Raw genomic sequence first — 24,042 nt, forward strand, 5'->3', positions numbered from 1 at the left:
TGCTCTTGTTTAACAGCCAATACAGGTATTCCGGTGAGATGGTTGCATCTTCGCTTTCTGATGGAACAATGTACATAAAATTATTTAAAAATACTGTTTAAAATTACATTCAGGCCATGTGTATAAAGTGTATATAAAACATAAATGAATTTTGTGTTTAGACTTGGGTCCCATCCCCAAAATATCTCATGTATACGCAAATATTCCAAAATACTCCAAAATACAGAACACTTCTGGTCCCAAGCGTTCCGGATAAGGGATACTCAACCGGTGTAACATCAACACCAGCTACATGAATTATCATATAGACTGAAAGTTTTTCTTTTCTCTTTTTAATACACCATTTCTTCAAGCCTTGCAATGCTTCCATCCTCCGACTTGTGTTTCAACGTTGCTTTAATAAGATTATTTACATACTTCCGCTCCCGCAAAAGGTTCCCACCCCGTGCCATTAAGGCAGATGAAGGCCAAGGTATCTGCCTGGCGACACTCAAGTCATCCTTCTGTAGCCTTAAAACGAAGTGTCGTTGCCAAAGGGGGGGAATGAGAGAGAGAAGAAACCCCTGATATTTTCTGATTGGTTAAAAAAAAATTGCATCCCTGATGAACAGCCACTCAGAGACGGTGGGTGGCAATCCTATCCACTCCCGCAAGCACTCCTAGAAGCGCTTCATCTGCCGCCGCTCTTGCCGGCGCTGTTTCTTCTCATTGGGCTCTGGGTTGGCAGCGGAGGAGTCTGTGGTGAGCCAAGGCCCTAGGATGTTCACCCAGAGAAGGTAAAGTGCCCGTCCGGGAGCCTGTTTTAAAAAAAAAAACAACCCTGAAAAATTACTGACCAGCCAAGGATGTGGCAACAGGTTACCAAAATGCACAGTTAAGCCATCTCAAAATTTGAAGGTCTCCTGGCAAAATTATTGCTTTTTAATAGAGAATTAATGGGGGAGGGGTCATGGCTCAGTGGTAGAGCATCTGCCTGGCATGCAGAAGGTCCCAGGTTCAATCCCGGCATCTCCAGTTCAAGGGACTAGGCAAGAAGGTGATGTGAAAGACCTCTGCCTGGGACCCTAGAGAGCCGCTGCAGGTCTGAGTAGACAATACTGACTCTGATGGACTGAGGGTCTGATTCAGTAGAAGGCAGGTTCATGTGTGTTCAATTACGCTCTCGAACTCAACACTGCTCGTTTTGGAAAGTTATTCATTCTTAGGTCTCTAAAGGACAGCAAGTTGGATCCAAGTGTTCTGTCAGCAGAAGGCAGACAACTGCCGGTCTTGCCATCTTCCCCCCCTCCACTCCAGCAGCCATTTCCACCCCAAGGAAAGTTTATTCCCAGGGTTGTGGGACCTGCGTGGAGTAACACAGGGTTCCTGTACAGGGTTTTTTGTTCCTGCTTCCCCACAGCATTGTGGTGCATTCATGCATTTCCTGGAATTTTCCTGACTTTTCTCCAATCCTTCTGAAACATGCTTTGCTCCAAAGTTTTGGGGAAATGGCAGCAAAACCTTGATGGGTGCGTGAAGGGGGATTCTGACATTAAGGCCTAAGTCATACCCAGAATGATCTAGTTTACCAAAGTAGTCAAGTAAGCATCACTAGACTTGTGAACCTTATAACGTATATTAAATCTGTAAAAACATCCTTGTTGGAACAGAAACAACAGCTGGATACAGTTGTGGGAAGTAAACTTGCCCTCTTTACAGTGGTGGTTTGCTAAGAGGTCAACTTGACATCTATGCCTCTGACCAATTATGCCTCTGACCATCTCTAACAATGCCACTAGGGAAATTCTGAATAGTTCTTGTCAGGCTTTAAGGTTTTTTTGCAACAATGGAATGTTGTTTACATACGTCCATAAAATGCGAAGCCTCCATCCCGCAGTACCCATTTTCTCTCCCTACTGCAGACATTTTTTTTCTTTTCTTGACTTAAAATCGGTGATTTAATATATTGATATCCCAGTATACCACAATATGCATCAAGTGGTCTGAATTCCCAGATTTCATTCTTTTAAAAAGTCTCAATCCCCTTTCCTTGTGGAGATATATGGGGGAAAGCCCACCTCTGCAACAAAATGAGCTAGAGACTCTTGTTTTAAAATGAAAGTTAGGAATTCTCTCGTCTTCTCAAACAGCTCAGCAATGGCAATGAGTGAAACAGACTTAGGAAGGAAAGGCAAGTGTGCGTGTATGTGTGGGAGGGGGTGCACTGGAAAGCAAGACCGTAAGACTTACCAAGAGCCAGAAGTACCACACGTAGGGAGAAAGACAGCTGAGGACTTGGACTATGGCCGTGAGCAGGATCACATCCTTCAGGTGCCTGAGGACCAAGGAAAAGGTTGGATGTATCAGTGCATGACGCAGCAGAATGCCTTACCTATCCCTGAGCTACTCAATCCTTTTTTCTCTCAGAGAAACTCAGTGACTAGCTAAGGAGCTATGGGAGGTCAAACCTGGCACTTGAAGAGTATGTGGGTGGAGGGTAGGGTTACCAGCCTCCAGGTACTAGCTGGAGATCTCCTGATATTACAACGGATCTCCAGCCGAAAGAGATCAGTTCACCTGGAGAAAATGGCCGCTTTGGCAGTTGGACTCTATGGCATTGAAGTATCTCCAAACCCCGCCCTCCTCAGGCTCTGCCCCAAAAACCTCCTGCCGGTGTCAAAGAGGGACCTGGCAACCCTAGTGGGGGGAGATCTGTCACTCCCACCACGAGCTCTGTCTTGGGAAAGGGCTGGAGGGGAGGGTTGCTTCAGCTGCAGCCCACGTACAGGTGAATGCCAGTGGCCGGCCGCAGACAATCCAAGGAAATGTTTGGCTCATGCCCTCACTTGCAGGTTTCCCAAGAACATCTGGATGGCCACAATGGGGAAACCAGCTGGGACCTCTTTCGTTCGACCCAGCAGCACCCTGAGTGTTGCCCCGATGGAAGGCTTCCTAGGAACTCCAATCTATACCTTCTTGAGTTCCGTGACGAACACGTTAAAATAATAATTGAGCATGAAGAAATCTGAGTTCTGCATCACACAATAAGTCCTGCATCTAAATTCAGAATGTACATTTGTCTATGCTTTGCTAGGAATTTATGACACATCATTTATATCATCCTCAAAGGATCCAGATTCCCATATGAATTTTAAGGTATGTTTTCATACAGATGTTTTAATATAGTTTTCAATTGATGTTTTTATATTGTGTTGTGAGCCGCCCTGAATCCGGCCTGGTGGGAATGATGGGGGAGAGGGGGGGGGGAGAGAGAGAGGGAGGGAGAGAGAGAGAAAGAGAGAGAGAGAAAGAGAGAGAGAGAAAGAGAGAGAGAGAGAAAGAAAGAGTTGGTGGGATTTGTTTGAACCAACCAGGATGGCAAGAGATGAAAGCTGGAAATGGAGGGCTGGATAGAAAGGGAGTGCAGGTGAGGGTCCAGCAAGGGTGTGAGGGGGGCAGCCCTGTTTCCTGATCACTGGAAACTGTGTACAGCCCCCCTCTAGCTCAGAGCACACAAGGCGGAAGGATGAATATTCTCCTCAAGCTTCTCAATATGGAAGCTGAGGAAAGAAGCTTTGGGAAATGACATCCGTCTCCCCCAAAGGCATTTGTATGGTTACATGATTCACAGCAGGGCTCCAGAGATCTGAGTCAGTGCTCGAACTGCAAGGGAGGCCCAGCTCCCCTTTCTTTTGTGACCCCCACCCCTGGAGCCGCTATTTTTAGAAGTCCTTACAGAGGGCTCGACTCGACCTGGATTAATTTAGGGACCTCATTTACTTTTCCTTTGATAATTCGAGCACGGATCTGTGCATGCGCTCAGGCAGCAGGTCCTGCTCACCTGGATTTGTGGGGTGTAGACACTCACTCTGCCATCCCCTGCTCCATATTCAGGTCAATTCCGCCATCGGCAAGACTGCCATCATCCGCAAAGGTCGGCTTTGCCATGGAGCTCATGGAGCGGTAGCTGGCCCCATAGATCAGCATGCTGAACACAAATGCAATCTGGAACGAGAGCATGGAAAGATCAACCAGGGAAGCAACAGGACACTCCCTGTTTCCCCCTCCCCAGATTCTCAGATAGTGCAGCACAAATAAAGGGGTGGAGCCTTAGATGGCCAGAAACTAGCAGTAATTGAAAGACAGGCCTTCCTCCTCCCCATTACATTGTATGAAGGCATGAGGGAGAGCCTGTGACTCAGTGACAGTGCACATGCTTTGCCTGCAGAAGGACGCAGGTTCAATCCCTGCCACCTCCAGTTAAAGGATCTCTGGTGGAAGGTGTTGGGAAAAGTCTTTCTCTACTTGAGACTCTGGAGAACTCCCACCAATCAGAGTTCACATTAATGAGCTAGATGGATCAGTGGATTGACTCTGCGTATGGCAGCTGCATGGGTCCGCATTTGTGGCAGAAAAGCAAGTCATACCACTCCCACTTCAGACACAAGCAAATACTGAGTGGGCTAAATGATGTAATATCCCAGACAGGAAGGGTGATGAGCCAATGTCTTAACGAGTAAGATTCCTTTTAGCAGGATAAGAAGTGGCCATGGAACAAACTATTTTTGACTTGGACATCTTTTCTCTCAAGACAATTATTTACGCATCAATATATCCACCACTTAACAACGTAAGCAAAGCAGATCAATCCCTATCCCAATACATTTACACTCTGGGGCCATACAACACTTACCCAAGTCCAGAGAGTGGCTGCTGAGTAGAAGATCACAAAGTTTACAATTCCATAAATGGCCTGAAATTAAGGGAAACAAAGTGAGAAATAATACAGTTTAGCATTTATACAGTGCCTTCAAACATCCTCAGTGCCTTGCACATGTTATCTCAGTAATACCTACAACAACCCTGTAAGGTAAGTCAATATTATTATCAGAGGCTGAGAAATTGCCTTAAGGCCACCTGACCGAGTTCATGGAAGAGACAGATATGAAGCAGGAATTTCTTCACCTGTAGGTTGGTCTGTTAGCCACCATAATATACCAGCTGACAGGGACAAATAAGAAGTTCCTTACATCAAAAGAACCCTTAGATCTAAATGAATAACTTTCACAGAATTCATGCAAGGCACTACAAACTTACATTAGCTCCCAAGAAAATCCGCAGATAAAACTTCAGGGTATCCTTGTTTTCTTCAAATATCTGCTTTTTACCTTTGGTTCCCACCTTCCCCTTTGGCTGCAGAAAAAAAAGAAGAGCAATTAATACACCCATCCTTTGATTTACCTGTTTTTACATCTGCCATAAATCCAAACTCCATAAACAGCAGACGTAACTTCATTTTTAAGTGGGAATCATGAAACAAAACAACTGAGCCAGGGTGGTATTGTAGAGCCAGAGAACCACCACATAAGCTAAAACTAGGTGACAACATACCCTGAGGTGTCACCCCACCAGGGCAGCACAAAGCAGGTGTGGGGTTTCTCAGCTGTCTTTCCTGACAACATCAAGAACCAGAAGGGCAGCTCCTCACTGTTTGCCATCTCTTTGTTCTAGAGCCAGATCTGTTCTACCCTGAATTTGCCTTAGGCAAGCTACCCTCAACTTCCTCTGTCCACTGCCCAAAATACAGAGACAATATCTGCCTGTCTACATAACAGGGTTGTTGTAAGGCTTACTAAACTCACGTTAGTTAAGATTCAAGTCCAGTAGCATTTTTGGCCTGTCAAGTCACATCTGTCTTATGGTGACCCCTGGTGAGGTTTTCAAGGGAAGAGACAATCAGAAGTGGTTTGCCATTGCCTGCTTCTGCATCACGCTCCTGGTATTCCTTGGAGGTCTCCCATCCCAATACTTGCCAGTATCAACTTTGCTTAGCTTCTAAGATCTGATATCAAGCTAGCCTGGCCTATTGAGGTCAGGGCAGTAGCACCTTACACACCAACAAGAGGTTTTGAGAGTCAAAGTTCCTTTTGTGAGACATCAGAAGAAATGGAGATCTGAGTCCTTTTATCCTAGTCAGAAGGTGGGCAAGGTGCCATATTATTCATTAGGGTTTGTTTATGATGGCTGCATGCAGGCAGTACAGTGGCAGTTACCCACAGCTGTAAACAGAAATCTACTGAGAACTAACTTCACGTTTCTGAGGAAGGAGGTTCTAACCCACAAAACCTTAGGCACCCTACTGGATCAGACTATTGGTCCATCTAGTCCAGCATCATGCTTCACACAGCAGCCCACGAGCTGCCCTGGAGAACCAACAAACAGGGCACCAAGGCCAACCCCCCTCCCAATATTGCCTCGTGACACTGATATTCAGAGGTTTACTGCCTCTGGATGTGGAATAAATCTGTTAGCCCCAAGACTCCTTTTATTTCTGCTCATTTTCTGTGCAACAGTCTACCTTTAAAGATACAGGAACACTGTCACATACACATGAAACTGCTTTATGCTGAGTCAGACCACCGGTCTATCAAAATCAGTATTGACTACTCTGATTAGCAGCAGCTCTCCAGGATCTCAGAGGGAAACCTTTCACATCATGCACTGCCTTTTAGCTGGAGACACTGGGGACTGAACTTGGCACCTTCTGCATGCAAATCAGGTGCTCTACGGCGGCCCAAACGAAAACAACATGACAGCTTCCCCAGATGAGGGCTGAATCATTCCAAGCTATTTCTACAGCAGCTTCACCAGGGAATTATACATTCACATATGATGCAGTACGGCACCAAGTAATGATGCAGTAAACCAGAGGTTCGTGGGGGAGAAGGAGACCCGAGACCGTTGTTTGCAAGAAAACAGTTATTTATTCGGAGCAGCTGCTACCCAGAGCACTCTACCGAGTAAAAATCTCTGAGCCCCGATCATACTGAGGAAGGGATATTTATCCAAATTCAAGATATGACAACCAATCAACATTCAGGGTAAAGCTGATAGCACTACAGACGTCGAGGTGGCAGTATAGTAACAGTTTCCCCCAGTTCTTGTTATGGTTCATTGTAACCCTCCGTGACTCTTGCCCCAATTCCTTAGCACACAGAGATATCCTGCCCAGCCACAAGTTATTCCCTGGCTGCCCTAATACATTTCAATACATTTTACAGAAAGGAAAAGAGATTATTGCAAATTGCTAAATCAGTGGATCTTCCATAGTCAGGGGAAGTCTACCCTGCTGTATCACATAATTAATGACACGGGGAGAAAAGAGACCGCAATTCCCCTTCCAGGCCCCACCGATCCCCGGCGCAAGCGCCTCGCTCACCGCCATGATCGTCCCCCGGCCAGTCCCAAACCGCCTGAACACCACCAGCTCAGCATAGCAGAACTTCCGGCGCAGGTCAAAACGCGTCACCGCCCGGCGCGAAGTCCTGCCGCCAAGGACCACAGCTCCCATGACGCATCGCGCCGTCGTCATAGGGACCCGAGAAGCTGGGACGGGAGCGGCGGAGGGGAGGAGCCGAGCAGAGGGGTGGGGGCGTGGCCTAGCCGTTGGGGTGGCCGGTCACGGTCGGACGCCGGCGAGGCTGAGCTGCCGGCGGGGATGGAGGCTGGGGAGCTGCCCGTGGAGGTAGGGAGGCCGAGTGGGGAGAGGAGGGAAAAGGGAAACCTGGTGGAGACTTCTGCAGGGGTCGCCGGAGTGGGCAGCGCCTGAGCAGGACGCAGCTCTTGACCCGACCCGTGTGCGCGCGTACAGATGTGCCTGCAAACACGTGTCAGCGGGATTTTGCGCGCGTTTTATTCCTGGGGGGGTTGTTAACCCGCCTTGATCCAGTAGGAAGGGCGGGATAGAAAGATTTCGGCTAATGAATGTGCCCTGCAGTACTATTGATTGCATTTTTCTCTTCAGTCATGTGTAAAAGAGACCAGAAACAGATAAACTTGGGAAGAAAAAAAGATGCGGAGAAAGGAAACAGAATCTGGAATGAATAAGAATGACTAAGGAAATAAGAAGTCCTTTGTTTACTGTTCCAAGTAATTGAGATGTCAAAGGCGACTTGGCTCTGATTTCCACCGCTCGTTTCTTTTTTCCTCCTCTCTCCTCCACCCACCAACTCTCCCCTTCACCTCGCCTCCATCTTGGCCCTTGCAAGTGTATCCGATTGGGGCTGCAACCCTGGGCACTCTTAGATTCGTACTAGGAACCGTGGAGTTTGGTAGGGCTTCCTTCTGAGTAGCCATAGTTGGGACTGCACTGTCAATGCTTGGTTCAAACATTTGGATGCATACAAACGCACATTTAAATCACCTTTTAAAAATTAAGAAAACAACTTAGAAAAGGGGCAAGAGTCCAGTAGCACTTTGAAGACTAACAAGAATATTTTCTGGCAGAGTATGAGCCACAGCTCACTTCTTCAGATACAGCTAGAATGTGAGTCCATCTGTCTTTAAGTAGAGGAGAGTGAATTCAGACAAGCACTAATATGTAAACGTTAACAATATGTCAATGTGAATAGCAGGCGTGATGGGATTAGGTGTGGTCTGCAGAAGAGTCTGTGATGTCCAGGGGAGAGATGGGTATGGAGATATCAGCATTGGTAATGAGCCATGAATGCAAGGTCTTTATTCAGCCCAGTTAAATGCATTGACTTTAGTTTGAATATAAACTGTAATTCAGCAGTTTCTCTTAGAAACTTAGAAAAGGGACAGAGTGTATTGGAGAGTAGCAGCAGCAGCAGCGTTGCTTTCTTACCTAATAGGCAGAACTATGGAAGTGTCTTGGAAGTGACAGATCCCGTTGCTCACTCGCCTCAGGCACTTGCTGGTTGTCTCAAGGGCCAAGCTGGTCAGCAACAGGTCCAGCCCCTTCAGCTGCTAACCGAAATAATCTGGATGCTTAACAGAAGGTTGTACAAGGACAGAAATGCAGAGAATGCTTTTCTTCCGCAGGCTTATGTCTCTCTCCACCCCCACCCCCAAAATTTCTACCTTGCTTTTCTGGTCATACACATGGCACCTGACAATTCTTCTTTAAAAAGTCAATTTAAAAAACTGGAAATTACACAATGCTGTACCCTCCAAGTAAGTTTTGAGGTGTCCCCCCCTCCACAATTACCCATCCGTATTAGGATTCTGTCCTGTATGAAAAGTCCCAGAATTAAAGCTTAATTTTTGCAAATGCATTCTCAGATGTGAGTCCAATGCACCCACCCCAGTGCCTGTTACAAAAGAAAACCACATGGGTTTCTAACTTGCTCTCAGTTAAAGACAGCGAGCTAACTTTTAAAATGGCCAAATTTGGATGGCAAATTATGAAGACTAGACGAGCATGGGTCAAACCCAACAAATGAGTTTTAACTGTGTTCTAGTTAAGCTTATGTTTTTAATAGTTCCTACGAATGTTTGATTATATATTGATGTATTGATGTATATAACTACTATTTTTATTATGTAAAAGTTTTTTATTGTTGGTCTGGGACCGTATTAAACATTTCTTCTTCTTCACATGGGTTTGAAGGGTTAAAGAGATTTTGAACACCTTGCTTGAAAATAATCTAGAAAAGATGCAGGTGAAGTGTGCATGAGGCTAGTTTTGGGGTTCAAAGCCCTGCATCCTTATTTAAAAGAATATAGACACAAATTAGCATGGGGGTACCATGCTTGAGAGCACTATGTGCAAAAACAAACTTTGGATTAAATGTGCTTCTCAGGCATCTTGGGGGAGGCTCTCTTCTGCATGAAGTAGCATATGATTTGAGGTGGCACAAAGTTTATTATGCAAAACAGATGCTCAAAGGCAGTCTTCTCTGTTAGGGTGCATGGACTAGAGTGGGTGCTGGTCACTGGAAAATGGGGTTTAGGGGTGGAGAGCCAGCGAAGGGTAGTATTTATCATGTTGGACTAGACCTGGGAAGACCCAGGTTCAAATTTCCACTCCCCATAAAACCCACTGGGCTGCCTTGGGCATTCTTTCTCAGCCTAACATACCACTCAGGGTTGTTGTGAGGATAAAAATGGAAGAAGAAGGGCAAGTTAAAAGTGTAATTACATAACATTTATTACTTTTTAACCCCAATTTCCATACGTCCTCCAAGGAGCGCAAGGAAACCACACAGTAGGTGATTCTTCCATTTTATCCTCAAAGCAAAACTGCGAGGTAGGTTAGGTGGCAAGAGAATGACCAGACCCATTTATTTCTATCTTGCTTTTCTTACCATTTCCTTATAAAACAATAAAGGGGGGGAGGAACCCCATCCACTGAATTCCATGGCAAACTGGGTTTTGAACCCAGGTCCCCCCAAGCCTACCCCAACATTACACCTGGCTTCACCTGGTCAAACAAGCGACTCACGCAGTCAGCCCCATTCCTTGGCCCACGTATACCTGGAGTTGTGAAGGGAAATTTTTAGCTATGGCAATTGGCACCCTCAATTTAAAGGTAAAGGTAGTCCCCCTGTGCAAGCACTGGGTCATTACTGACCCATGGGGTGATGGCACACCATGATGTTTACTAGGCAGACTATGTTTTAAGGGGTGGTTTGCCATTGCCTTCCCCAGTTGTCTACACTTTAATCCCAGCACGCTGGGTACTCATTTTACCAATCAACCTTGAGTCAACCTTGAGCTGGCTACCTGAAGCCGACTTCCGTCAGGATCTAACTCAGGCTGTGAGCAGAGCTTTGACTGCAGTACTGCAGCTTACCACTCTGCGCCATGGGGCTCCTCATCCACAATTTGGGAAGACGGGGAAATTGATCAGCGGTTGGGAGGGTTGTGTGCTTGGAGATGCTAAGCTGTTTTGCAAACCAACTGAAAAATCCAGGCATTGCTGATTGTTGTCAAAAAGTGAGTGTTATATAGCAATATGATAAAACCATAAAATCAATTAATAATTAACTGGGCGTTCTTCATAAGAAACATCATCTGTGGACTACAGTTCTGAAGGTTATCGCTGCCCTTCCTCCCTGGCAGGTGTGAATACACAAAGAAGCTAAGTTGTAAAGCTCAGCTAGACGCTTTTGCAAACCTTGTCCCTCTTTAACAGGCCACCAAGAATTGGTAGTCTGATTACCAAGGTACTTTATCGCTTCCCCCCTCCCCCAGAAAAATAAAAGATTTTTATTTTTAAAAAATATAAACAATATAAACATGAAAAGAAAGAGAAACAAAAAAGCCATATGACCACATTTACAATTTCAACAAAGATAATAATTGCATTAATACCATTCTAAAGCAATGGGATGCGCTAAGAGAAAAACTAGCTCCAGATTTTTCCCCAATGTCTTTCTTTTTATGGAATATCTTAGCTGAGAACCCAGAATTCCAATTACCACATAGAATAAAGATAGATTATTAAAGATAGATAAACAGAATGAACATAATTATTGGATTAGAAATAATAATTTAGAACCTTTATGTAAAATTATGGATGAAAAAAAATTAATAATACATTTTTAGAATATTTACAAATAAAAAAATATTGGAATAACCTAAAAGAAAATGACATATTCGAAATTAGAGATACGGTAAATCAGAGTTTGAGAAGCTGATGTTACAAGACAAAACTCGAACTTCAAAAATATATACAATTATACTTAAAGATAAATTAAATCAAACAACAGGATATCGGGATAAATGGAACACTTACTTAGAGCGTTAAGTGATCAAGAATGGGAACGCATTTTCACAAAGGGATTAGATTTTACAGTCAGTATGCAAATGAGAGAAAATCTAATAAAGATGGTATATATGTGGTATGTAACCCCACTTAGACTAAGTAAAATCCATAAATCAGAAAACGACAGCTGTTGGTACTGTGATAGAAAACAAGCATTGTATACACATGTGGTAGAAATGTGAGAGAGCTATGTCATTTTGGTCTGAAATAGTGAAATGTCTAACGGTTGGAATGGAGGTTGAAATTCCATGTAAACTCGAGATATTCTTGTTAAATCTGGTACCTAATCTAGCTAAATATCAACTTTGTATGGTGTTACATATGATAATTGTGGCTACAACAACCTTTGCCAGTCACTGGAAACAAAAATCAGCTCCAAAGATAGAGGAATGGCTGGTTAAAGTTAAAGAAATATATGTTTTAATTAAGCTAACAGCACATCAGAAAAACAGAGATACAATAAGATTGGATGCAGTATGGTCACATACAATGTAAAATAGAGAATTTCATAAATAAGGGCGGGAAAGAGGAATGCATTGCGCTCAGTCAGGACGTAATGATAAATATGAAGACATAGAAATAAGCTGTAGCATGGGAGGCTTGATCTTGTTTTATTATGTGTGTGTGTGTGTATAGTATTTTAAATTACGAAGACTGTCAGTAATTCTGCTTTTTTTTAGTTGTTATTGTCATTGGTTTTTTTCTAATAAAATACTTTTTGGGGGGAGGGGGGTTGAAAATTATATTAAATTGGGGTTTTAAAAAGTTACAGTGCAGTTATACAAAATGCCTTTTTGAACAGACAAAACACAAGTCCGGCAGCATCTTAAAGAATATTCATTGTAGTATGAGTTTTCGTGAGTCAGAGTTCTTAAATGAAATTTGAGGTTAATCCAAATGATCACGACTACCATTCTTTGCAGACTGAACCTATTACCTCCAATCATCACATCCGGCTGGTTGAGGGGTTTTTTTGTAAATAGGGGGAAGGGAGATACAAGATCAAGAATTATAAATATGATGCAGCAGGCTGTGTAATATTTTCAGTACTGTGCAAATCATCGGTATTTATGACTCAGTCAACCAAGTCGCACGAAGGTTTGCTTTGTGCTCCCTGGAACCACACTGTTCCACCCAGCCACTTCTCTATTTAGTGCTCGTAGTTTCCCGAAAAGGTACTGAAAGGGGAAACTTGAGTTAAATCAATTGTGTGGGTGGGCGGGGGTTGAGCTATTTAAATCGCCCCACCCTGCTGGGGAGAAAGAAAGCAGCTCCCCCTGACAGGCTCTCCATCTTGACAGACTCTTTTTTCCTTGACAGGTGATCACTCACATCCTGAATTTCCTGCCCATCCCTGACAGGAAAGAGGCCTCTCTGGTGAACCGAAGCTGGTATTTTGCAGCGCAAGACTCCTTGCGGCAGGTGAACCACCTCTCCCCTCATTGGTTCTTAAAACCAGAGCCATGCTGCTTCCCCCACCACCACCACCATACACACACAATGGTGCAACCTACAAATCTTGGAGAAGCGTTCATAAAGTTGGCGCATAAATGGAGGGCGTTTGGGATTTGGCTTCCGACTGGCTGTGGAAGAGAATTGGTTTATACCATTCACCCTGCCCTGAGGAGAAAATCCCAGATTTGTTCCACAGGCCGTTTAAAAAAAATGTCGCACATCATAAAGGAATCCGACAATAAGGGTCGCAGGCAACATTTGCCTGAGAACCAAGTATTATCAGCATATAATATAACCAAACCTATACCGATAAAGTTGCCTTGTATGAGAGCTTTTGATAATAGTGCTATAAACTTGGTGGGCAGTATCAGATTAAGGTCATTTATGCATGGGTACTTTCACTCACGTTCGCCCCTGGTCCGCCTTGGTTGTTCCTTGGAGTTATGCATGAGTTTTCAGTCCGTTAGAGATTACCTCGCTTCCAGCCCTCACAAATCCCGGGACTTTCCATTTCTCTTTTAACCTGATTCTTCCTTCTCCCCTGAGCTCAGCCCGGGTGAAATCTCTGTGCATAAGGCAAAGTGCGGGACACAGAAGCTTGGTTTCTCTCACAACCCTGGAGAGCCGCTGCCGGTCTGAGTAGACAATACTTCGATGGACCCAGGGTCTGATTCAGTTATAAGGCAGCTTCGTGTGAGCATGTAAAGAGGTGGGGATTCAAATGCTTCCTGCTGCCTTGGAGCTCTTTCTGAGCAGAAGAAAAGCTTTTTAAAACCAAGGCTTGGATTTCTCCTCCCCCCTTTCAGATTGCTCTGTTTTTTGTTCTTAAAATGCGTTTTTATGCAGCAATTGGTTTTGGGGGGGGGGGGTTTCTCTCACAGTAAGCACTACAAAGTAAGCCAATTACAAAGCAGCATTTAAAGGGGTGGGGACTTGATTTGAGCTTGGAGACTGCTGGTGCCGAGATTCCCAACAGGAAAGTGTGGGTCCAGCGAGCAACGAACCTCAGGTAAAACCATGCATAAACGACCTAAATCTGAAGGGTATCTCACTGTCTCTCTTTGCCATCTAATCCTGCTCTCGTTTGCTTCCAGGAGGAGAGCATCCTCTACCTCTTGTAAGCCCACCTGTATCTTGCCTCTCTCTAAGGATGCCCTGCTAGAGAATCATAATCGGCAAGCTCCTTCGCTCTGTGGCTACTGGATGGATGTTGTTAACACATCTTACGTCTGTCCCTCCCTTCCAACAAGATCTTGGGACAGTGTACTGGAGGGAGGATTACTACTTTAACTTCATAACAATCCTGTGAGGTAGTTTAAAGTGAGAAAATGATTTTTAGCTATGGCAATTAGTTATTTGTACCTTGCTTTTCTCCCCAATGGGGTCCCAAGGCAGCTCACATTATCGTTACCCCTTCCTCCACTTTATCCTCACAACAACCACCCAGTGAGGTAGGTTAGGCTGAGAGACTGACCCAAGGTCACCCAGTCAGCTTCCATGGCAAAGCGGGAATTCTATTCTAGCAAAACCCAAACTCAAGAATACTCAAGAATGCAAAAAGAGTTCGTAGCGATGAGGAAAAAAGGGCTTCACAAAAAAAGTTTTTTAAGCCCTTTTCCCCTCATCGCTACGAACTCTTTTTGCCTTACTGGGAAAATGAAGGAATATAACTAGTTCAACAATTGTTGTAATAGTATATTTATTGTGTGTCCGTGTTAACGAACATGTATTGTTATAGTGGCATTTGTATTTAGTCTTTTGAATAGATTTTTGCACTGCTTATTGCTAGCCTGCTCTCATCAGATCTCAGAAGCTAAGCAGGGTCAGCCCTGGTTAGTATTTGGATGGGATACCACCAAGGAATACCAAGGTTGCTGTACAGAGGAAGGCTCTGGCAAACCACCTCTGTTAGTCTCTTGAAAACCCCAAAAGGGGTCGCTATAAGTTGGCTGCGACTTGACGGCACTTTACACACACACACACGTTCTGTATGCTTCTAGTTTTGTTTAGAGCGGGGATTCTAAGCCGATCTCCCGGATCCCAATCAGCCTCCACGCCAGCTCAGGGAAGCAACATGACCTGACAGATTGGCAGAACTGGAGATACCAGTCTATCTCACTCCGTCTCTCTTTGCTATCTAATCCCGCTCTCGTTTGCTTCCAGGAGGAGAGCATCTTCTACAACATCCCGGCTACCTCCGCGTCACTGGGGACCATCAAAAGTCTGTCCTGGAGACGGGTCTGCAGCATTCAGATAACAAACCTGGACAGCTCCTCCACTTCCCGAGAGGTCATCGCCTACCTGGCCGGCTACCTGGGTCCCCACCTGCGCTGCTTGTGCCTGCAGGGGAGCAGCGTCACGGAGGCCTGCTTTGAGGAGCTCCTCTTCGCCTGCCCTGGCCTGACTGCCTTGGACCTGAGCGGCTGCAACAGCCTCTTCATGCCGGGGACTCTGCTTTCCAAAAAGGAGGCCTCCCTCCGAGCCCAGAAAGCCCTGGGCAACCTGCAGGACCTCAACCTGTCCGGGGTGCGCTACCTGTCCGACCTCACCTTCAACCGCTTGACCAGCTGCGCTCCCCAGCTGGCCAAGCTGTCCCTTGCCCGCTGCCACGTCACCTTCGAGTTTGATGCCTACCACGGCTCCTGCGACTACAACTCCTCTGCCCTCCTGTCCTTCCGCAACCTCCTGCGCTTCCTTGGGGAGCGGGCCAGCCACATGAAGGCTTTGGACCTGAGTGGCACCAGCATCTCCGGCCCGGCCATGAAGTCCCTGGTCCAGGTGGAGAACCTACGGCTGCAGGAGATGGTGCTCCAGGGGTGCCGGGACCTCTCCGATGAGGCTGTCGGTGTCTTGTGTCAGCACCAGCCTCGCTTGGCCACGCTGGACCTGAGCGGCTGCTCTGAGCTAACCAACCGGGCCGTCCTGGCCCTCTGCTCCCGCCTCCCGGACCTTCGGTGCCTGAGGCTGGGGAAGCTCCTGCGGGTCACTGACGCCGGCTTCCAGGGGGTGTCACACCTGAGGCGCCTCCAAAGCCTGGACGTGTCCGAGTGCAGCCTGGTCAGCTCCAGTGAGCTGGTGAAAGCCCTCGGGACTATTGAGTGGCGGCCTCAGCTGGTCTCGCTGAATGTTGCCTTCTGCGCTTTGCTGAGAGTAAGTCTTGCAGGTTGTTGCTAAGATTCTTCTCCTTCTGTGTTTGTACTGAGAAAACCTATAACTAAACCAAAGGAAGGAAGGTTGGCAGAAGGTGGTAGTGAGAGAGCCAGAGTGATATAGTGGTTAAGAGCTGTGGTTTGGAGTAGTGGACTCTGATCTGGAGAACAGGGTTTGATTCCCCACTTCTCCGCATGAGCGGCAGAGGCTAATCTGGTGAGCTGGATTTGATTCCCCTCTTCTATACATGAAGCCAGCTGGGTGACCTTGGGCTAGTCACAGCTCTCTTACAGCTCTCTCAGCCCCACCTGCCTCACAGGGTGTCTGTTGTGGGGCTTACAATCACCTTCCCCTCCCCTCCCCGCAACAGACACCCTGTGAGGCAGGTGGGGCTGAGAGAGCTCGAACAGAGCTGTGACTAGCCCAAGATCACCCAGCTGGCTTCATGTGTAGGAGTGGGGAAACCAACCCGGTTCACCAGATTAGAGTCCTCCGCTCATGTGGAGGAGTGGGGAATCAAACCCAGTACTCCAGGTCCGAGTCCACCGCTTTTAACCACATGCTGGCCACTTTGAATCAATTAAAAGGCTGCTTCTTAAAGAAATGGGTGGTTCATCCTGACCACAAGCCTTATGGGACAGGCAGGACAAATACGTAGACGTCTAAATAAGGATAGCATGGCAAGAGAGGCAGGGCTTTGATCGTGGCTTGAGAGCTCCGGCTAGAATCCTAGGACAGGAATGGGATTAATTCCTTTCCCTTGCCGCCGCATAGGTTCAGCTGCAATTTCTATGCACTTCAGCTTCCTTCCCTTTACTATTATGCTCCCCCAGCGAAAGGTCTTGAGCAAAGTCAATACAGCTACAAAATAAAAGGCAGAACGGTAAACATGAAAATGCAGCACTTCAGCTTGTTAGAGACGGCGTCCTGTTTTTGTTCCCTTGTTCTCTAACGGCGCAATCCAGTTTGACTGCATGGTTTAGTTGGATGTACTATGCTGGTCTTTCCTGCATTGTGTTTATAAACCTGTCCTCTACCTTGAGCCTCAACAAGAAAGGCAGATGGTTAGGAAAGGAAGTAAATAAAAAATCACTATTAGCTGCTTAAAAGAGATATGTAACTTTTTTCTCCCTCCTTCCACAGGACAGTTCTGTCATCTCGCTGGCTGGCGCTCTCAACAGAAGCCTCCGGGTTCTGGATCTCTCCTCCTGTACGTCCATCACCAACCGAAGCGTCCAAGCCATCTCTACCCACCTCTCCAACTTGATCGTCCTGCGTTTAGCCTGGTGCAAGGAACTGACGGATTGGGGCCTGCTGGGGGTTGAGCAGCCCAGAGAGGCAAATGATAACTCCAGGGAGGTGAGAGAATCCCCCTCCCCCAAAAAAGCACAGGTGCATGTATGTAGGGAGGAAAATCATATTTCCCCTTGCTCGTTTTTGAAATACATTGGGGGGTTGTGGTTCATTTGCTTCAGTTCCAGGCATCTCCAGTTCGAGAGATCAGGTAGGAGATGATGTGAAAGACCTCTGCCTGAAAACCTGCATGGAGAGCCAGCGTGGCATCGTGGTTAAGAGCGGTGGACTCTAATCTGGAGAACAGGGTTTGATTCCCCACTCCTCCATGTGAGCAGCGGACTCTGATCTGGTGAACCAGGTTGGTTTCTCCACTCCTCCACGTGAAGCCTGCTGAGTGACCTTGGGCTAGTCACAGTTCTCTCTGAACCCTCTTAGCCCCCCTTACCTCACAAGGTGTCTGTTGTGGGGAAGGGAAGATGATTGTAAGCTGCTTTGATTCTCCTTTTTAAAAAAAAGGTAGAGAGAATCGGCATATTAAAAAAAAAAGCCAACCAACAACCTGGGGAGCTGCTGCCAGCCAGAATGGACAAGACTAAGCTTGGCAGCCTAAGGGTCTGACTTGTAGAAGGCAGCTTCATATGCATCCACTCCAGTAATCAGCATCCAGAAATGCATTTGCCCTAAAACGCCGGGAGAAAGACAGAACAAGGTCTGCTTTCTTTCTGGAGGCCGCAGCCCTGGCTCCGACCCCATTTCCAGGCTTCTGTTCGAAGAGGCATGGGAAGGACTCGGTTTCTCAGGATGATAAAGGCTCTGGATGGTGGGAGGGAACACTCCTTATGCCGTGACTAGGCAGGATGTAATATCAACAGCCAAAAGTCTTCAAAGCACAACCAAAACCTATTCCCTACACACACATTACCCTGGCCTCATCTAGGGGCTCTGCACACCGACCAAGCATCTTGGCCCCCAAGAATAATTCCCACCACATTTCAGAGAACAGAGGGGGTTACCGCACTTTGTATTCCCAGCGATGTATTAAGAGTTTGAAAATGTTATAAAAAACATCACTTTAAAAGGGTTTTTGGATACCACGGCTAATAAATGGTTGGAAGATGTCTTCACAGCTAAAGGAGCCAAACAAAGTGCGAACAGTATTTTTTATAACATTTTCAAACTCTTAATACATCAGTGGGAATACAAAGTATGGTAACCCCCAGAGATAGCAGAAAGCAAAACAAGATGGGGGGGGGGGATCTATCACAGGGCTCTTCCATGCTGCCAGTTCAGAAATTCCTGAGAAAATTACGGAGACAGTCCAGGAAGTGCACGAATTGTGGTCAGGGGTGAGGAGCACCTTGATCCCGTCATTCAGCACCCCCGGGAAGAGGGGGTGACAGAGGCCTGACAGAGGCCCCAGAGAGGCTGGGTGAAGCTGAGACTGATTCTAGAAAAAGAGGAGTTGGTTTTTATATGCCGACTTTCTCCACCACTTAAGGGAGACTCAAACCGGTTTTCAATCACCTTCCCTTCCCCTCCCCACAACAGACACCCTTAGAGGTAGGTGGGGCTGAGAGAGAATGACTAGCCCAAGGTCACCCAGCTGGTTCATGTGGAGGAGTGGGGAAACCAACCTGGTTCACCAGATTAGCCTCTGCCGCTCATGTGGAGGAGTGGGGGAATCACACCCGGTTCTCCAGATCAGAGTCCACTGCTCCAAATCACTGCTCTTAACCACTACACCACGATGGCTCTCCTAGCTGATTGAGGCGGCAGCAGCGGCTTCTAATCTAGATCTGAGAATCTGGAGCACCGCTGAGGGCTCCGGTCTGGGAAAGCAGGAGTCTGGCAGTGTCACAGGGAGAGGGGGAGGGATGGGAGGAACAGGATAGCTGCTGGCCGTTAGGAATAAGCAAAGCTCTCCCTCTGTGGTTGTGAACGGCTTTGGAGACCTTGACGCATGCTGTTGCATCTTTGCTGTGCATCTGAGCCTCAGGGGTCAGCTGCTGCAATCTGCATGCTGGACCGTGCTTACAGGGACCGGAACAGGCTGTGCATTTTCCACACCTGCTTCCCTGCAATTACTGCAGGATTATCCCAGAGGGAAAAGGTCAATCCTTTCTGTAGATCAACCTGAAAAAGCTGTTGCCCACTAATGCCCAGATCTGGCAGATCTGGACATTGGCACAGGACAATCAGAAGGAAGCGTTCACAACCCTCGCAACTGATAGGACTGCAGCCCATGTTTATTGTGATGGCCACTATCCTTGCCGACTGGAACAACTAGACAAATTCATGGAAGATAGCTATGGAGTTCATGGAAGATAGCTATGGAGGCTAGTTGCTCTCCGTAGACCTCCACGTTCGCATGTTAAATATCTGAGTCCCAAGTTCTGGGAACAAACAGGATGCCCATCACCTTCGTGCCCTGAGTTTCGGCTACACCATTTTTGTAAGCAGAACGCCAGGTGAACTAGATAGATCATTGGTCAGATCCGGCTGGCGAAGTCTTGCATTTCCATGTTCCTTGTTTTGTTTTCCTTCCTTTTCTGGAGATGCTTAAGGAAGCATTTGGGCGCGTCGCAGCCTGGATTTCCATTACGCCAGTTCCGGAGTCCTTTGCCCCGGCAGCACAGTTCCCCTTCCCCAACACACCTTGCGCCACAGTATAAGCCCCTGAGTGGAACCAGGGGAAGGGAGGCAGAGCAGCCCCAACCTCCATTAATTCCTCCGTTCTGTTGCCTCGATAGAAGGATGCTGGTCCGAAGTTCAGCAGGAATTTTGGGAACATGGGATTCTTCCTGCCGCCTCCACAGGATCTGGAGCCGGACGCCCCGATCCTCGTCGACCTCACGAAGCAGGAGGGCCAGCAGAAGCACCGGGCCTCCTTGAACGCCCTAAGCCACCTGCAAGAGCTTGACCTGACAGCCTGCGGGAAGCTGACGGACACGAGCATAGCCAAGGTTCAGGCACGGCACTCGCAGGCCACAGTTGGCTCTGGCCAAGGCTGGTCTGCAGGCAAGAGGAAGGGGTGGTGGCAGTAGGGTTGCCAGGTCCCTCTTTGCAAGTGGCAGGAGGTTTTTGGGGCGTAGCCTGAAGAGGGCGGGGTTTGGGGAGGCGAGGGACTTCAATGCCTTAGAGTCCAATTGCCAAAGCCACCATTTTCTCCAGGGGAACTGATCTCTATCGGCTGGAGATCGGTTGTAATAGCAGGAGATCTCCAGCTAGTACCTGGAAGTTACTACTAAAAAAGAAGACACCACTGTACTGATACTAAACGGTTAGGAAATTAGAACAGGAGCGACACAACAATATAATTACAAAGTGCAAAAAAGTTCTATTTGGAAAAGCTACAAGTAATAAGCAACAACATAAAATAAATCACATTGTGTCTACAAAGTCCAATAGTAACTGATGTATTAGTATTGAAGATAATAAAGCACAGGTGATGATGCTTTAAGAGATGACCCGAGTCATCTCTTAAAGCATCATCACCTGTGCTTTATTATCTTCAGTACCTGGAGGTTGGCAACCCTAGTAGCCTAGAAGGCCTGTCCTGTGGCCTTATTCTCCACATACTATTCAGCATCCACAGATGCCTCTACGGAAAGACACCCTTTTGTCAGTACACCAGAAGCTGCTCCGCCCCGTCTCCTTGCCTGCTCGCGTGTAAAAACTCTGGGCGCATAGTTCAGCCGTGAGTCAGCTGGATATGCCATAGATGCTCCAAGAGACGCATGTTCTTTCAGTCGTTCTCACGCCCAGCTGGCCCCGGGGTCCCCAAAGCCTCATGTTCTCCTGCAGCTGCTCGTCATGTTATTCCTCTCCAGGTCATCGCCTTCCCGGAGCTCCGCCGCCTGTCCCTCAGCCTGGTGCCCAACATCACCGACACGAGTCTCACAGCTGTCACCCGTCACTGCCGCAGCCTGGAGCACCTCTCGCTAAGCCACTGCGTGAACCTGACCGACAGAGGGTTCGCGGAGGCAGCCGGCACCCTGCCCAGGCTTCAGCACCTCGTCCTTTCTGGCTGCAACCAGCTCACTCTACAGTAAGTGTCGCGCAGTCCAAATGGCAGGGGTGCAGCTGGCAGGTGGTAATAATAACAACATTTTATTTATATTCTGCCTACCCCCACTAAGAGAGCCAGCATGGCGGAGTGGTTAAGAGCAGCGGACTCTAATCTGGTGAACTGGGTTGGTTTCCCCACTCCTACGCATGAAGCCAGCTGGGTAACCTTGGGCTAGTCACAGTTCTCTCCAAACTCTCTCAACCTCACCTACCACACAAGGTATCTGTTGGGGGAAGTGGAAGGGAAGGCAATTGTAAGCCTCTTTGAGACTCCTTAAAAGATAGAGAAACGTGGGGGTATAGAAACCAACCTTCTTCTTCTAAGGTGGGCTCAGGACAGATCACAACATGGTGAAATACGCCATATCACACATGAACACATGAAGCTGCATTATACTGAATCATTCCCTTGGTCCATCAAAGTCAGTACTGTCTACTCAGGTGTTAACCACCTGGCCATTTTGCTAGGCTATTTATCAGACACCATCAAACACTGATTCTGACTTTAAATTGATTGGGTCTGCATCCTTGCACTGGTGGATATTGTATTACATGAGCACATGAAGCTGCTTTATACTGAACCAGACCCGTGGTCCATCAGTCAGTATTGTCTACTCAGACCAGCAGCGGCTCTCCAGGGTCTCAGGCAGAGGTCTTTCACATCACCTACTTGTCTAGTCCCTGTAACTGGAGATGCTGGGGATTGAACCTGGAACCTTCTGCATGCAAAGCAGATGCTCTGCCACTGAGCCACAGCCCCTCCTCTAAGTGGGTATCACATTTGATAAAAACATAATCATACTTTAAAACAGTAGCGCCCGTCCTTAGTTTCTGTGTTTTAAGGATCTCGAGTAGTAAGGATTGAATTGACCCCTCTCTCCCTGAGGTTCTGACACACCGACTGGGTGTAAGGCAGCGTCATGTGTTACTTTGTGGAAGGGGTATAGCTCCGAGGCAGAACATACTTGACCAGCAGAGGACCCTGGGGTTCAATCCCTGGAAAGACAATCTGTGACGGGATTTTTCCTTTACCAGGACCCTGAAGGCCGTCGGTCAGGAGTGCCGGCAACTGAAGTCCGTGGACATCTCCATGTGCAGCGGGATCAGCATGGCCGACGTCGAACACTTCCAGTCACGCCTCCCCCTGCAGACGAGTGTTCACTCCCGGTTCGTGGGCGGAGCAGACCTTTCCGTCACTCTCTGAAAGAGACTCCCGTTGGCTTTAGGTGGTCAAACTCGCTTCACCCTCGGCCTGGGCACCTCAAAACAGCTCCTGCCCTGGGATCCGGCCTAGCGATAACGCCGCAAAAGGAAGAGGGTAGCCAAAGCAGGCAAAAGTCGCTGCCATTAAGCACAACTGTGTTACTGCCTGCCCCGGGGGGGTATGCCAGCCTTCCCCCCCCCAGCCTCTCCCTGTTGAGCAGGGCACATGCACAGTCTGAATGGTGTGGCTCACCTTGGGCCCGGTCAATATCTGCAGCAGGGTAGACCCTGCACTAGTAGAAATGGGGCCCAGGGGTATGATACCTGCTGTTAATGCAACTGCTGACTCAGCGGCCCTGGATCATTTCAGTTCCTGGGACATCACTACTGCCAGTGGAATAAAAATTCTGACTTACCATCCTGCATCCAGGAATGCTTTCTCTTTCAAGGTCTCCCCCCCTCCCCCGCGGGGCAGTGGCTGTTTTTGGGGAAGGCTGCTCTGCCACCCCTCCCGCTGGCAACCTATAGGCATGTTCAGGCAGCAGCAAAAAAGCAGCGCCTGCTCTTGAACACATGAAGCTGCCTTATACTGAACCAGACCCTTGGTCCATCAAAGTCAGTATTGTCTACTCAGACCGGCAGTGGTTCTCCAGGGTCTCAGGCAGAGGTCTTTCACATCACCTACTTGCCTAGTCCCTTTAATTGGAGATGCCAGGGATTGAACCGGGGACCTTCTGCATGCCAAGCTGATGCTCTGCCACTGAGCCATGGCTCCTCTCCATGGCTCTCTGGGGTCTCAGGCAGAGGTCTTTCACATCACCTACTTGCCTAGTCGCTTTAACTGGGACACACAATCGCTTTCATCAAGAGCTTGCACCCACTGGCTAAACAACACTTCGCAAGGCTCAGATGGTTCCTTCTAGAAAACAAGGCACAGGGAAGAAAGTTAACTCCCGGCCAGCTTCCAATATTCTTTTTCCAAGCTTGTGCTACACCTATATGCACCAGCGTGGTGTAGTGGTTAAGAACGGAGAACCGGGTTTGATCCCCCACTCTGCCACACGAGCGGCAGACTCTAATCTGGTGAGCCGGGTTGGTTCTCCCACTCCGCCACATGAAGCCAGCTGGGTGACCTTGGGCTACTCACAGCTCTTTCCGAACTCTCTCAGCCCCACTTACCTGACAAGGTATCTGTTTGTGGTATACTGAACTCTTCAAAATAAGGGGCACCTTAGAGGTGGAAAGTGCCGCCAACTTATGGAAAGCCCGTAGGGTTTTCTAGGCAAGAGACGTTCAGAGGTGGTTTCCCATTGCCTGCC

General features: G+C 47.5%; 2 protein-coding genes across 2 annotated transcripts; one reads left to right on the plus strand and one right to left on the minus strand.

Annotated features, from left to right (window-relative positions):
* Nucleotides 1-586: 586 nt before the first annotated feature.
* Nucleotides 587-7,261, minus strand: TMEM208 (transmembrane protein 208). Its single transcript, XM_056862732.1, has 6 exons — nucleotides 7,199-7,261; nucleotides 5,077-5,172; nucleotides 4,673-4,732; nucleotides 3,848-3,984; nucleotides 2,230-2,314; nucleotides 587-797 (listed from the first exon to the last, which is right to left on the minus strand). The coding sequence occupies exons 1-6, from the start codon at nucleotides 7,202-7,204 to the stop codon at nucleotides 660-662; spliced, it is 522 nt and encodes a 173-aa protein (XP_056718710.1). The 5' UTR covers nucleotides 7,205-7,261; the 3' UTR covers nucleotides 587-659.
* Nucleotides 7,262-7,477: 216 nt separating this feature from the next.
* Nucleotides 7,478-22,724, plus strand: LOC130488719 (F-box/LRR-repeat protein fbxl-1-like). The gene is made up of 7 exons (XM_056862357.1): nucleotides 7,478-7,504; nucleotides 12,872-12,973; nucleotides 15,866-16,156; nucleotides 17,300-17,515; nucleotides 20,203-20,415; nucleotides 21,283-21,500; nucleotides 22,556-22,724. The coding sequence occupies exons 1-7, from the start codon at nucleotides 7,478-7,480 to the stop codon at nucleotides 22,722-22,724; spliced, it is 1,236 nt and encodes a 411-aa protein (XP_056718335.1).
* Nucleotides 22,725-24,042: the final 1,318 nt, after the last annotated feature.

This window comes from Euleptes europaea, chromosome 17, assembly GCF_029931775.1.
Source record: "Euleptes europaea isolate rEulEur1 chromosome 17, rEulEur1.hap1, whole genome shotgun sequence".
NCBI lineage: Eukaryota > Metazoa > Chordata > Lepidosauria > Squamata > Sphaerodactylidae > Euleptes > Euleptes europaea.